The sequence below is a fragment of the Argentina silus genome, assembly GCF_951799395.1.
Source record: "Argentina silus genome assembly, chromosome: 2".
In the NCBI taxonomy this organism is placed as follows: Eukaryota; Metazoa; Chordata; class Actinopteri; order Argentiniformes; family Argentinidae; genus Argentina; species Argentina silus.
The window spans coordinates 26,350,870-26,365,526 of NC_139656.1; the positions used below are offsets into that span (position 1 = coordinate 26,350,870).

At 42.5% G+C, this 14,657-nt stretch overlaps 1 protein-coding gene across 1 annotated transcript; it reads right to left on the bottom strand.

The window, feature by feature from the left end:
* Window positions 1-5,602: 5,602 nt before the first annotated feature.
* On the bottom strand, window positions 5,603-11,452 carry wscd1b (WSC domain containing 1b; the record flags this gene model as incomplete). Its single annotated transcript, XM_083665274.1, has 8 exons — window positions 5,603-5,955; window positions 6,155-6,355; window positions 6,498-6,662; window positions 8,222-8,411; window positions 9,126-9,247; window positions 9,517-9,701; window positions 10,754-10,868; window positions 11,062-11,452. 8 exons carry the CDS (start codon window positions 11,450-11,452, stop codon window positions 5,603-5,605), a joined length of 1,722 nt encoding a protein of 573 aa, XP_083521400.1.
* Window positions 11,453-14,657: the final 3,205 nt, after the last annotated feature.

A 14,657-nucleotide genomic window follows, 5' to 3' on the forward strand; every position in this document is an offset into this window, starting at 1 on the left:
ATGGTATATAATAAGACAAAATATAGCAGTCTGTCACTACCGAAACAGTGTCACTACCGCAACAAAATGTAAGGTCCCACTTCATTCGAAGCACCTTTAACCATCATTTTACATCAGGTAAGATTCTAGCGCGACGCCACTTCGTCTGAATTATAAATCGTTGAACGATTCTTGATTTTGAAAGATTTTCCATATCTGCGGAAATGTAGTGCCGGCACGACAACCTACTTTACAAACTATCAAAACTCAATTAAAAACGTTGGTTTTTTATAGTAACTGGCTACTTTTAGAGGTACTTGTATGCACTGTTTTGTATAGACAGAAGTATGATGGAACCCGTTTCGTTTCGTACGAGATGTGACGGCTAAACCAGATGGCTAACTGACCTATCTTCTATGCTAGTTTTCGTCCTCATTGCCAACTGTAATAAATACGTCACACTCAACTTTAAAACTCATTTGTTAGTCAAACAATAATGTAATTAAGAAATTACGGAAAGACACTTGAAAATTACTTGATTTCTTGTTTTGTTGAATTGTCATGACTGGGTTGACGCTGAAAAGTTTCTGTCCCACTGTAACCATGGTAACATCCTTCCCATAAGTTATCAGACAGATCAGCGGACAGAGTCGCGCTACCTGTCGTAAGACTGCATTGAACCACATAAAAATATATATGATGAATGAATGTTTCAAATCAGAACACACTTGATTTAATTAAAGTGTCTACATTTAAGGGTTATTATGTAATCATAGGCTGCTTTAATGGCCATTTTCATGTTGACTGAGAATATTGTCAGATCAGTCGTGAGCTGCAGCTAATGACTCATGGTCAAGGTCAGCCCAGGACCATCATTTGTTACCTTCTCCTTTCTACTTAAAACTAAAAGTGCTTTTCAAAAAGCCAGGGTGACTAAAAGGCCTACACAGCTTTGAGAGGAAACACAGGAAGTCTGGATTTCGTGCAGGTACTGGAGCACTCAAATGCTGTCCCTAAAGAGAGATGGGGGTGTTCATTGAAATGATGTTGTGTGCATTTCAATCTCGTAGAGACAGTAATTCACAACAGGCATAAGGAGATACACCACACAAGGTCCTTTTGAGGAGGATGAATTTAATTACCGATATTATTTATTTTCTTGAGGAAAAGTACGGTACACTTATGAAAAGTGCATTAAGCCCAATCTTATGCACCCACAAATTGTGTTGATAATATTATAACTGTACATGCTAGCAGATCTTCTCTTTTGATCCAGGTGTTCTTATGCGGTTTTCAATGCATTAAGAATGCTTGCTTTGATTTGAATGCTCTCATAAACCCACTCATTTCCAGAGGTTACAAAAAGCTTGCATCTGATTTATCTTGGCTAGACATGGGCAGTAAATCGGGAGCATTCACTCAGGCCCCATTAGCAGATGAACTGAATTTACCGGATGTGCTAAAGGTAAGGAAAAACATAGCAATAGAAATTTATAGTAGTAATAACAACTCTGATGTATTCACAGCCTTTCAGAGAAGCTCACCAAAAACAACCACCTCAAAGAGTATTTGTATTTCATATATGTCAGTATATGTATTTCATATATGTCAGTATTTGTATTTCATTCTGAGTTATAGGCAATCCCTCTCTCCTGTCATGACACATGTGGGGAGTAATACAGGCATTACCAGACAGCTTGTCTTCTGACATCATAACAGATTTGACAGTTACTATATATATTATTCTTATAATCTGGAACTACCTCCCATGGCAGAAACCATTACACCGTTTGATGAAACACAGTAAAGGGTAGCCCTCCTTACCTGTACCAAAATGACATTGAAGTATTGAAATTATAAACCCTAAATCGACTGCAGCCAACAGGTTTCCCACATGTGCTGCTCATGCAGTAAGGAGAGAAACTCAAGGATGAAACAGAATCGTTTTTGGAGAATTTGGATGGGATGCATGGTGCTATTTTCTCAGAGATATCTGATATTATGCTGACCATACTGTAACACCAATCAAACCCCACTCACATACTGTACTGTAAGAAATGTATTTACAGCTTTGGCAACTGCTCACCCAGACATGTTATCATGAACGTATTTTATCACCAATCCATCTGGGCAATGATAAAGTAAAAGATTCAAACCACATCTGACAGTTTTATGATTTTGTCTATATTTGTGGCTTATCCTTATGCTGCAAACATACTGATTTATCTTTCCAGGGAGCGAAGAGACGATACAGGACAAAGGTTGGATTCCACTGAAATATTACCAATAGACAACAACCTGTGTCTCATCTGTCTCTTCCATTTGTCCTGACCAATTCTATTTTTGCTGCTGCATCTCACCAAGGAAAATAATGTTGATCGATTTGATAAAGGCCCTGTTGAGACAAGAGAGGGTTGTATGAATACATTATGAATATCAGTGGTGTTTGAGTGGTTCAAAATGTCTGGAAAGTTATAAAGTAGCCAGTTGCCAGACATTTGGCACGTGGGAAATCTGGGTTCACTCTGATCGTAGAGCGTATGACTCAACTGCTCTCCTAATTTGCTGCCATATCATTACAATTCTCTTATTTTTCTGATTTGGTGCTGAAATAATGGGCATTGTGGAAGTGAATTTACATGCTGTACACTGAGTTGCTGTTACTAATGAGGGATGAGGTTACTCACTGGGGGAATGTGCATACTGATTGACTTGTGTGTTTACAAACAATACACAGTATTCATTAGCAGCTCTAGCCAGCTGTACAAGTGAAGATATCAATATGAAGAAATGGAGTGTATTGTATTGTGAGCAGTTGGAGAGAAGGTTACAACCCGATGAAGAACATCAATTTTCCATAAAAAGTACCAGCCTCATCCTCAGTGTGGAGAGCAGAGAAAGAAAATCTCATGGTGAAATGATTGTCAGCATTGTGCACTCACTACTCTGTTGTCACCCAGTGATTGACTGTTCCTGTGGGTTTTAGTGTCAAATGTTCTTTAGCAGATGGAATCCCCGTTTGGTGTGTCAATTCAACACAGACACTCTGTCAGTCCAACAGACTTGTTTGGCAGACACCACACAAGGGGGCCTTATGGCACAGCTTCCATATTTAAGCTTTAATTTTAAAAGTTATTCACACTGTGTTAATGTGATAAAGTATTGTGGAAAATAACCATAATAATATATGCCATTTAGCAGATACTTTTATCCAAAGTGAGTGCTTACAGTGAGTGCTTATATTTTTTGTATACTGTAAGTGATTCCAGCAGGATTCAAACCCACAACCTTAGATTCGCTAGCACCATACAAACTGAGCCATGCAGGACCACACACTGTGAAATGACAGGCAGACATGTTTGTAAGGCAATCAACATGATGGGCCTATATGCATGTCACTCATGCCATAATTAAGAGCTGCCTTCTGAGTGTCATTGGCAGAACAGCATTTGGATATCATTCATTACCATATTCCACATAGCACCGTTAATGAGCATTCCTCCTGAGTGCTGCTTTTCATACTGAACTTTTCAATAGATGCATAATTTATTCTTTTTTTTTCTTTCAAAGTGCTTTTGCCAATGTTTTTTTCTCTTACGCTTCAGAATTAGCCGACTGCATATTATGGCTACTTTTAATCCTTACATCTGTAACCTATCCATTGTGAATTATTGAATTATCACAGTTTTGGCATGTCTTTGAGGTATGCAGTAGGGTTCAGTCCAAGTTGAGAAGATCTGTTCTTCAGTTATATCTCAATCCAACAGCCTTGTCTTCACAGTTGTTAGTGACCTTAAATAACTTCACTGTTGAATTACCCCAAAGTTAAACGTTGAACTTTAGAAGGTAATTAGAGCAATGGATTGAGTGGACTAGACTAGCTCAATGAGGTACAGTAGTAACTCTGGTAACTACGTTGTAGTTGTTAAAACTATGGGATACAGGCCCGGCCTTTCTGACAGATTATGGTTTTAATCTAGGGTTCTAATGCGAGTGCGGTTCGACATCTTGTGTCACTGGCTGAGAGCCCAAGTCAGTATGCAAATGTATGTAATTCATACCAACACAATCTAATTTAAATGATAGGGTTCAATGAGCTGATTAGTTTTCCACTGTCTTTGTGTGAAATTCTTTATATTCTGTTATCAGAGAAACACAATGGCAAACAGCCAGAGCTACTCACTCCATATTTATTTTCTAATTAGTTAGCTTTTGTTTTGTTCCATGAATGTCACTAATCTACCTAAACAGATGCCAGTGCTGCTGCCTGTGCTCGAATCCAGCTTTTAGATTCATTAATATTATCAATTATTTGTTTGTTAATCTTCAAATGCTTTTCTGGCCATCTTTGGAATGTGTTTACTTGTTGGCAACAACAGACTGAACACTAGGCATGTTTGAAAAAATGATTTCCATTGAAGTGTCATTATTCTCAAGAGCTGCTCTCCCCCTACGGAAACCTATTTGAAAAAGCTTCACTTCCATAAAATAGGCTTCATTATTTTATTTTTTTTAAATCTGTCTGTGTAAGTCCTTACTCCTCCTCACTACCACAAACAAGACCAGGCTCACCCAAGGTTGCAAAAAAAAACGAAAATGAAATGAAAAATTCACAATGAAATTTAGCACAGGAGATTTAATTAGCAAAAGCCAAGTTCCATTCAACAATGAGATAATATTGCTGGATGCTCACATTTTCCATTTAGAAACTCTCTACAGGTAAAACTGATATTAAACATTACAAAAAAAACACAAGATTCTGTTAGAGGACAAAGGCCTCGTGGTCTACACTATTTGATTAGGTCTTTGTGCAGACAGGCACTTGCTCCATAAACCCAGGTTATGCTTGATCCAGCGTTACAACATTTGGGAGGTGCAACCCTCCACACTGTGAATGCCGCAGAGGGTATGCAGAGGGTATGCAGAGGGTACGCAGAGGGTACGCAGAGGGTATGCACAGGGTATGCACAGTGAAAACAGAAGTGCCTGTTGGCTGAAATCAAAAGCTGCATACGGTGCGATACACCTCCCAAATTTTGTAACAACTCATTTGATCCACTGATTCGTTTGCTGCTGAGGTGGGGGAGGTGTATCTGGTAGAGTCATACCATTGCAGTGCTTCGGACAGCACAAGATGGATAACTGCTGTACCATTTGTGGATGCCGTGTTTACTGTAAACGCAGCAGATGCCAGAGCAAGCATGAATCAGCTTATGTTCTCAACTCCACTAAGAAAAATATGATCCTTCCCTTTTCTCACACTACCGAATCCTGGCTCTGGAGTCTTTTAACAAGAGTCTTTCAACAAGCCCCATCCCCAAAAAACGAGTTATCGCTGACCTCTTCAGTGTTTTTTCACACTCAGCAGACATTCACAGTGAGTCTGAGATATGAAAGTAACTGGTTGTCCAATTACAACAGCCAGTATGTTCATGGATAGTCACTTGATCTCTGAGCCACTATTATGAAAACGTTCTGCACATAAGGAGAAGCACCATTTCAAAACTGCTCATTTAGCTGTGTTAATGACTTGACTGTTACTCCTGGACTAGGGATGACTCCCACACCACTCATCCGTTGGTGCTTATAGGGGCTCTGGATGACATCATCATCATCATCAACATCAACTGGGTAGGTATTCCTGTGGCAAGCCACTGAAGTTCCTGTCCCTCAAGGCCTGGTCTACGGTACGTATGTAGGAATCGATCGTGACCCTCATGTCAGAAGTGAAAGGTTCCAAGGTGGGCCGCTGGGCTCCTGAGCGCTTGAAGTGGCCGTCCTGGTTGCTCTCTGCGCATATCAGCCTCTCCTCGGTGGTACTGGCATTGAGGAAGGAGCTGATGAGGCGGAGCTGAGGGAAGAGCGCCCTCTGCAAGTCCTCATAGTGCACCACCAGCAGGCGCCGCCCAAATGTCAACCAGCTCAGAGCATGGGACGCCCACCACGGGGCGTAGCTGTCAACAAACTCTGGCCACTCTAAGCAGAGGTGGAGAGAAACAGATATCAGTGTAGGGAGAATGTTTTGTCTGCACATTATGTATTTGCAGCGTTATATGATAACTGCATTAAATATCATATGAACTCTCCTCTCTCTGTGTGAATCATGACCATTACTTTGCTCACAGTCACTTTAACTCCAACCCATTTTCAAGAGCATTGCTGTGGTTTGCATTACCTTTGCTCCTCCACTGTGTGTCTGTGGCGTGGCCCAGGTGTCCGGCACACTTGCGGTTGAACTCGGCCATGAGTGAGCGGTAAGGGTTGCGGATCAGCAGGATTGCAGAGTCAAACATCTCAATCTCTCTCTGCCCACTCTCGTGTGTCTTCACGCAGATGCTGCGCCCACCCTTCCAGTAATCCTTCTCCCCTTTAAAACCTGGTTGAGGTTTCACACAGCACAAAGAGAGAGAGAGAAACAAAGTACAAAGGGGATAATCTTTCACAAGCCAATGTATCAGAGAACACTCATATATTGTAGCTATTATTCACAGATGCAAACACCTGAGCTGTGGCCTCACCTGTGTTGTATAGAGTGCCGTCGAAGTAGAAGCTGCCAGTGTAGTAGCCTGTCACAAGCTCAATCAGGTGACGTACCCAGGTGTTGCCTGCTCCGGGAAAACTGGAGAGAGCCACCAGGGAGCTGGATCTCTGAGGCAGAAATGTCCTCTCTTTGCACCTGGAGTCTAAGACAGGCAGAGCTGTCAGTGTGTGTCAGGTTGAGCATTGCCATGCAGTGTGCTATTGATTCCTTAGCCCAAGTTACAATTAAGATGTAGGCTAATGCACTTTTTTTGGCAATTCTCAAATAAGATCTTTATTTACTTTCAAAGGGGCAATCTGGGATTGCTACATTATTTTGTTTTTCTTTTAAATTAATGATATATAGCCATTAATTATTGAAGATTATAACTTATAAATGTCTCATTTGCAGGCGACATACCCCCTCCAGTGGACGCTTTAACAGGACTAACGTTAATTCTGCTTTTCGACCAGACTAAGTGTGCATTTCATGATAGTTGGAGAAAATCCTGTAAATTTTTTATGATAATGATTTACAATTCCATCTTTATTTTCGTTGGAAATGTATTATCATTGAAAATAAAAAAATATATTTCCGATTTTTGCTCATGCAATTTCAATTCAATTAATATTAACAACATTGGAAATTAACCCGCCGTTCACCGTTGGCCATAACTTTGGCCCAGGCCAAAAAGTACATGAAGTACATTGCGTGAATTGTCCTCATTTATAGCGTTGCAGGGCAATAGCCTATGTTATATCATGTAGCTGTCAATGTGTGAATTAAATGTGTTATCTGACAACCATTTCACATCATAGAGCCTCAGCTGCTGAGAGCACGGAGGGGGAGGGGCACCGCGGAGCCAATCGACGGAGAACTGAGAAGCGATATTTTCTGCCTATTTGATGGTTAGCCATGTTAGAATTATGTGTAGCCATTTGATCAACCCCCTTCTGTTTGAGGTTGACCAACGACGGATCTATGTTAGGCTTTTATTAATTGTTCTATTTGGTCCTTAGGAAATATTTCATAAGTGAGAATTACAACGTGGATTAATTTCTCGGACATCGGAGATAGTGTGAATAAGACCGTCCCGCACATGCGTGTTTCCCTCTCCGACTTCAATCAACTTTTTTAGCCGGGTGACCTCAATTGTGATTTCTGATTGGTTGATAATTCAGATGGGCGGGGAGTAGAGAGCCTCAGACAGCGTTTCCTGTTGTCTGATATGAAAGCGAACTTACATTTCAATGTTTAACAGACTAGTTGTTCCTCAGCTAAATTTGGGCGGCTTTTTGGTCGCAAGTTAATTACATTTCCCAAGCAGATGATAGTCATTGCTGTTCTACCCGCCATCCCCTGCCTCCCTGGATTAAATAACCAGATGTAAGCACTCAGATAATCGGCAAGTCCGATTGTTTCGTTGCAAGTGGCTCTGCATGTTTTACTCCATTGTTTGGAAACAATGTGATTTTATACAAACACTGTAAAGTGAAAATAGTTAATGCTATTATTTTGACCTCATGGATGGTCAGTGCTTGCATCCATAGCCCCATCTATGAATTTAAGAGTTGTTACATTTCTCCAACCCCATCCCTCAGCTGTTTACCAAAAAAAGTGGTGGGGGGGACACTTTGTTGTTGTTTGAATCCCAGATTGCCCCTTTAAGCAATATGTTTGACTGCAGTAAAGGTGAACATCAAGGCCATTATAGTGCCTCACCAAGCACAGGTGTTTGGTACACCTGGTAGTACTCTCGGTCAGACGGGGATGTAGTTTTAGAACTGCTGGTGTGGTTTGGGCCATTGGCCTCCACACAGGGCTGGCCCTTCACTTGCTGGCTCAGTCTGAAGAGAGATGATGCCAGGGCACAGAAACAATGTGGCCTCCTCAGCACAGCTAAAGGGAGCTCCTGCAAAAAAACAGAACATCAGAGGTATACATTCAAGCAGTGTACAACATACACTGGGAATGATTTGGTCCTCCTATCTACTCTGCTGGATTGGATTTCACCCCTGGGTGACATGACGGTGGGGGATTATATAAGATTGAACCACCTCTCCTGCCCCATTTCCTTCCTAGGTTCTAATTTTTCCCCAATTACACACAGTTTTTGTAGTAGATGGCCTAGTTTTGATGTTCACTGTCAAAATAGAGTATCCCACACAGCACAGTATGGAATTGTGTTCTGCTCTAACACAGGGAATGATCTTTCTTGAGGGAGTCAATACTTGGAGATTCACTCTCACAGACATACTAGAAGAAAAACACCATATGATATGTACATACACAAGGAGTGAATCCATCAAACAAACGGCTCTGCTATATGATCGCCAGACGGTGTGTCATATTAATACCAGCCATTTCTGTGAAAAGAGGACCCTACTGGTGCATCCAGTGTGAAGGACTGATTCTAGAGCCCATCTATTTCTCATTAGAGGCACATTAAACCTTAAACAGTCACACTGTGTTCCAGGAGCTCTATCACAGTGAGAGAGCATGCCATTCCCATCTCCGGGGAACGGAGACAGCTACTGATCGATGGTCGGAAGAGAGAGGAAGACTGGGGTGGCGAAGATGAAATAAATGGATCAGTAATTTTCGCCTGTATGGAGGGAATTCAAACCTTATCTGTGCAGGTCTCTATGCAGGATTGTGAAGTTAAATTTGGCTGCAGGGAGTAGACTGGAAAGGCGTTGGTGGTGTTCTTTGGCACCTTGAAGCAGCCGCTGTAGCGAACATTTCTGACTGAAAGTAGAACAAATGTATGGCGATATCAGTCCATAGCCTATAACCTTAGCTGGATGCAGTACATGTTAGTTTCTGTATTAGCTGCAATGCAGAGAACACTGCACATTGTCTACAAGCATATTATACAAGTCTCTTGGGGACATTGTTCATTGGCATTTATATATAGTTCATCTACTTACCTCAGATAGGTAATTGCATAGCGGCTATTTTGCTGACGTACTGCATGCATATTCAGGCCAGTCTCTATCCAGGCTGAATTTACTCACATTTTCTCTGCCCTGGGAGCTGCTCCTCCACCTTGTAGATGGAGAGGCGCCCCACGCCCCCACAGGGGGTCCCCCTCTCCCTCCTGCAGACCACACTACAGTCCTCCTCCGGTGTCCGGGGACTGCTGATGCGGTTGCCACAGTGACACTCTGCACCGTACTCCAGACCTGCAAATCGGTAGCCACTATAACGAGAGGGAGAAGATGATACATTTGAATACTTTATTTGGGTTCACAGTAAAGCATTACATCAAAGAGATCTAAATATGTCAACGGTCATACAGGTATCATGGAAACAAAAAGCACTGTCCTCGCCACACAGCTAAGCTTCCTGTAATAGCTGATAAAGAGCAGTATCTATACACACACACACACACACACACACAAACACAGTGGCATAGCCGAGGGCTGTCTTTAACCGTAGGCCTACCCTTGGGCTTGGGTTGCACAATCCCAGAGCAACATCTAACTAGCAAACATTTTAATTAAATCAATTAAGGCTTCAAGAGCCATCCCTTTTGATATTGGCTACCGCTTTACATGTTGAATACTGTAGGTCTGGGTAATGGCTATGTGTGGACTGAGCCCATCTCTGATCCTCTGTACTTAACATCCCAAGGGCAATGTGAGTCATTCTACCTCCTTCTATTTATCCCTTCTCCTTGGGAAAGACAGAATCTATTCAAAATGACCTTTCTATATTTCCTTTGAGCTTCACATAAATTGCTATGACTTTTACGTGTGCATATTTCAATGACTAAAGCTAACAGCATGAGTCCTCGTGTGGGTGGAGAAAAGGCTTACAATATCTCTTCCACTGAACACTCTCTTCAATATGTGATCTCATACCATGATCACTAACAATTTATCATGGCCATTTAGCAAAATTTGAAAGCTCAAAAACGACATACTAGACCTTTTTAACCGAAGTTCACAATAAGACCATATACAGTAATGGATATCAAGTCACATTTATCTAACTGTTTCGTCATTCATTGATTAATTTGGTTTCTCATCCATTTCAATGCTTTCTAACTCACTACTCCTCCCCTTGACATCCAGATCTAGCCTTCTAGAACCTCCGCACCCCCCCTCCTCCACTGCCATCCTGCCACCTGGCTCCCCACTGAAACACAGGACCTATTCATCCAAATGACACACATTGAATCGTTTACCAAGATAGCATGCAAGCATCTCTGTGGTGTCACTGGGCTCTGTGCTGAGAAGCTTGCATTACCTTTCTGAGCAGGTGTCTTGACACAAAGAGCTGGTCATTTTGCGCAAGTCGTACAGCACGGTTCCCCCCAGGGCACGCTCATTGGCATCATGCAAGAAGCAACCGATGTAGGTCCCTTGCCATGTCAAAACAAAACAGTAAAGGAAAACCTTGTTATAATCATTTCAACAACAACACTGGAGGTTCAATTAAGCAATTGCACATGTCTTCACTGTATTGAGCAGTGGTAAAGCTGATATACTGTAGGACAACAACCATTTTGTAGGACAACAACCATTTTGGCATTCTGATCATCTTGCAGAAGGTACCTTTGTGTCTGGCGCTCTTGTGGAGAGGACCTCTCTGCTCTTGGGTGTCCGGAATGAGGCCCTGAAACCAGCGGCGATGCAGGTGTTGGACCCCCAGGTTTCGAGAGGTGGGCCGGTGTCGCCCCACCTTGACGCCCCCTCCTGATATACCCTGGGTGTCTGCCCATCTGGAGCGTGCTCTCATGCCCAGGCCTGGAGCCCTCAGGGCTGTGGGAGGCGCTGGCAGAGACAGCAGGGGTGGGAGACTGGCAAGCCCCGGCTGGGACACTCTTAGACTGGAGCGCTGCAGCAGCAGGATGCTCCCCGCCATTAGGTAGGCAATGCCCAGGAAGAGGAGGAGCATCTGAGCTCTCCGCAGGAAACAATGCAGTCTGTAGAGGGGCGCCGCCATTCCCACTGTCGAGCTCTCCCTCTCTTTCACCCTGGTGAGCCGCCACTCCACAGAGTAGGATGAGGGATCTACAACCTCATCACAATGTCAGTTATGACCTCTTTATAACCTTTCCGAGGCACGGCCAGTCCAGCTACACGATGCCAGTCCAGCTACACGATGCCAGTCCAGCTACACAATACCAGTCCAGCTACACGATACCAGTCCAGCTACACGATGCCAGTCCAGCTACACGATACCAGTCCAGCTACACGATACCAGTCCAGCTACACGATGCCAGTCCAGCTACACGATACCAGTCCAGCTACACGATACCTGCTGTCTCAAACTGCCAGCGCTCCTCTGTTCATCACCATGCTGCTTCCTGATCCGACCAAAAGGAGAACTGTAATTAGATACCTTAGAGACGCCTCGGAGCAGCCCTCGGAGCAGCCCTCACCCTCCAAGGCAACGGTCTCCAACGAATCTCCGAGGCAATGGTCAGCCAACCCTCTTAAGGAGCCTCTTAGGAAAGCCTGGGGCACAAATAGAAGCAGGTCTGATTCAAAATGGCAGAACGTATTATTCCTTGTATACGACCACTATAAATTCCGGGAATGAGAACCAGAGCCAGAGGGGATTAGATCCACAGCTAATGTTGACATATGGGCTGGTGTATTCCTGGTTTGAAGCATGAAGTCATTTCCCATGCTATTTGTTGTTTGTCTTTTTCTTCACGTGATCACACCATCTCTGTAAACCTGTTGTGGTACTATAACCATTAGTGGCTGTGGGAAGCGGTTGTCTCCCAGTTCTAGTCAAATAAATTGCTCATTGACTAAGCAAGTGCACCATATGTGTTATTCGTCCATCTCATTCTAGTAACTTTCCCCCAGTGTAATGTTCCACACTGGCATGTGATTGGGGTTTGTGAACCATCTTTGATGATTGTACCATAACAAACCCATTACATTCACACAGCAGCCAGAACGAGACTTAGAAATCAGTAGGGCCTCTTCAATAACATTTTGAATTGGATTTGGGACCCATTTAAGCATTACAGTGTGCAACACTGTCAGATAACATTTTAGTACAGTACGGTAGGTCTCAGAAATCTTTCTTGTATCACAGTGAAATTATTACATGTGTTAAAAGTGTCTTAAGGGGATATTTATGTGTGCATCCAGTGAAACAAGATTATCATAGCTCACTTGTGAAACATCTTGATTAAAAAAGATTAATAAATCAATTCCTTGTGATGAGTAAGAAGAGTCTGGGGAATATTGAGTTGTTAATTGCTGCAGATCTCAAAGCCAGCTCATCCACCTACAGGTTTCACAGCTACGGAAAATAATGAGACGCAGGATGCAAAATATTCTAGTCCATTTCAGACAAGTTGGCCTTGAAAGTAAGTGCTTTCAATGTTTTGTACAGTTTAGTTCATGTCATGCAGTGTTCAGCAGTGATGTCCTGTCCTATCTTTAAGATTTGTTTGTATACTGTATGACACGTACCTCCTAAAGACCTCTTCATTCCCACTACCCCCCTGTACACATTTCTCCACTGTAAATAAATTAATAAAAAATAAATAAAACCCCTGGTCCTAGCATAGATTACTTTTTCTTATGATGACCGATAGATGGATAGATGATTCAATTACTTAGACAAATGTATTTGTTGTAAGTCGCTTTGGATAAAAGCGTCTGCTAAATGCCATAAATGTAAATGTAAACTGTAGTACGCTTGCTCTCCATCATTGTGTTGAAATGTGCATAACCAGAGTTAACTCATACAGGTGACTTTGGTTCAGAGGTTGTTGTTTTTTTTAACCAGACATTCAAAAGAAATCAGCCCTGCCAGCGCTCTCAATAAATACAGTGTTGCCAATTCACAACAGTTCCGTTAGGTTCAGGTTAAGGCAATTCTTTTCTCCTGGTTGTTGGATCTTCAGGATTAAAGATCATCTGCTCTTGAGAATGGAAGCAACAGTTTGCTCATGTAGCCTACAGTAACACAGAAGACAGGATCTTTCTACGATAGTCTTGGAACAGTCAACATCAAACTTTGGTCGATTTCACTGTAATTTATAAGAATGTACTTTTAAAACCCATGCTTATTGTAAAATCATTCACTGTAATTGAATGATGAGCTTTAATTCAATGCGCGGCAGCGAGAAAATTCTGAATAAACTAATACAAACCAATGCGCAAGATAACGTAGAATTCACTCATCTACCACACAGCCTCACCACTGTGAAAAAATATTATATAAATCTGAGTAGGCTTAGGTTAAACCGCTTACCGTGGATGTTGGTGCTATCGGAGCTGCATCTAACCATTGCATCTAACCATGCAGTATCTGGCAATATCATTCTTCTCTCCCACGTACTTCAGATCTAAAACAGCTTTTCGTATCCTAATGCAGTGAAGCAGTGTGAAACGTTACCTAACCGATCTCGCCTCGCTCTCCTCCCTTCCTCTCCGTCTCCCTCCGTAGCAGAGCAGCTATAACCGAGCAGGCAGAGCGTGGGGGAGCATACTCATTTGCATCGGTGATCCCATCGCGTCAGAGTCCGTCGTCGCTGTGCAGAGGAGAAGTGTCCCCCAGCGGCCACGGTCGCTTAATCCAGTCTATTGTAGAACATGTCTAGAATGCTGTGTAGCAAACAACAACAACAACTATATGACAATTCTTCGCCATTGTGTGGTCTATTCTAGACTGCATTCTGACCATTTCAGCCCTAACGTCTGCCCATGAGAAGACACTGGATCATTGGATACTGAAGACATTGGAGAGTTGGAGACTTGATGTATGTAGTTTGGATATACATCACCTGTAAAGGCGGGAACAGAAGACGAGATCAGCACCATGGACAGCGCCATGTACTTTACCGCTTCTTCCAGTAGGAGTTTTCCCTCATGCAGCACATTGCTAAATTTACATTGCAGTTACAGTACACTCTCATAAACTAAACAACCAAAGCCAGTGGTATATTAAACTATATAAGTGCTACTCAGGTGCCTGGGTGGGTTGTTGGGGGCAGTCAGTGCATCCCTATCAACTTGCTTAGCTGGTAAAAAATAAGAGTTACATAAATAAAACAAAAGACTTGTATTTGGAGCACCCCCTCCAGCTGATTTACTCTTCATGAATTGATAAAGAATATCTAACAGACTATAAAAGAAATACATGTCTCCTTTTGCACTAGTAATATTAAGCTTTATGA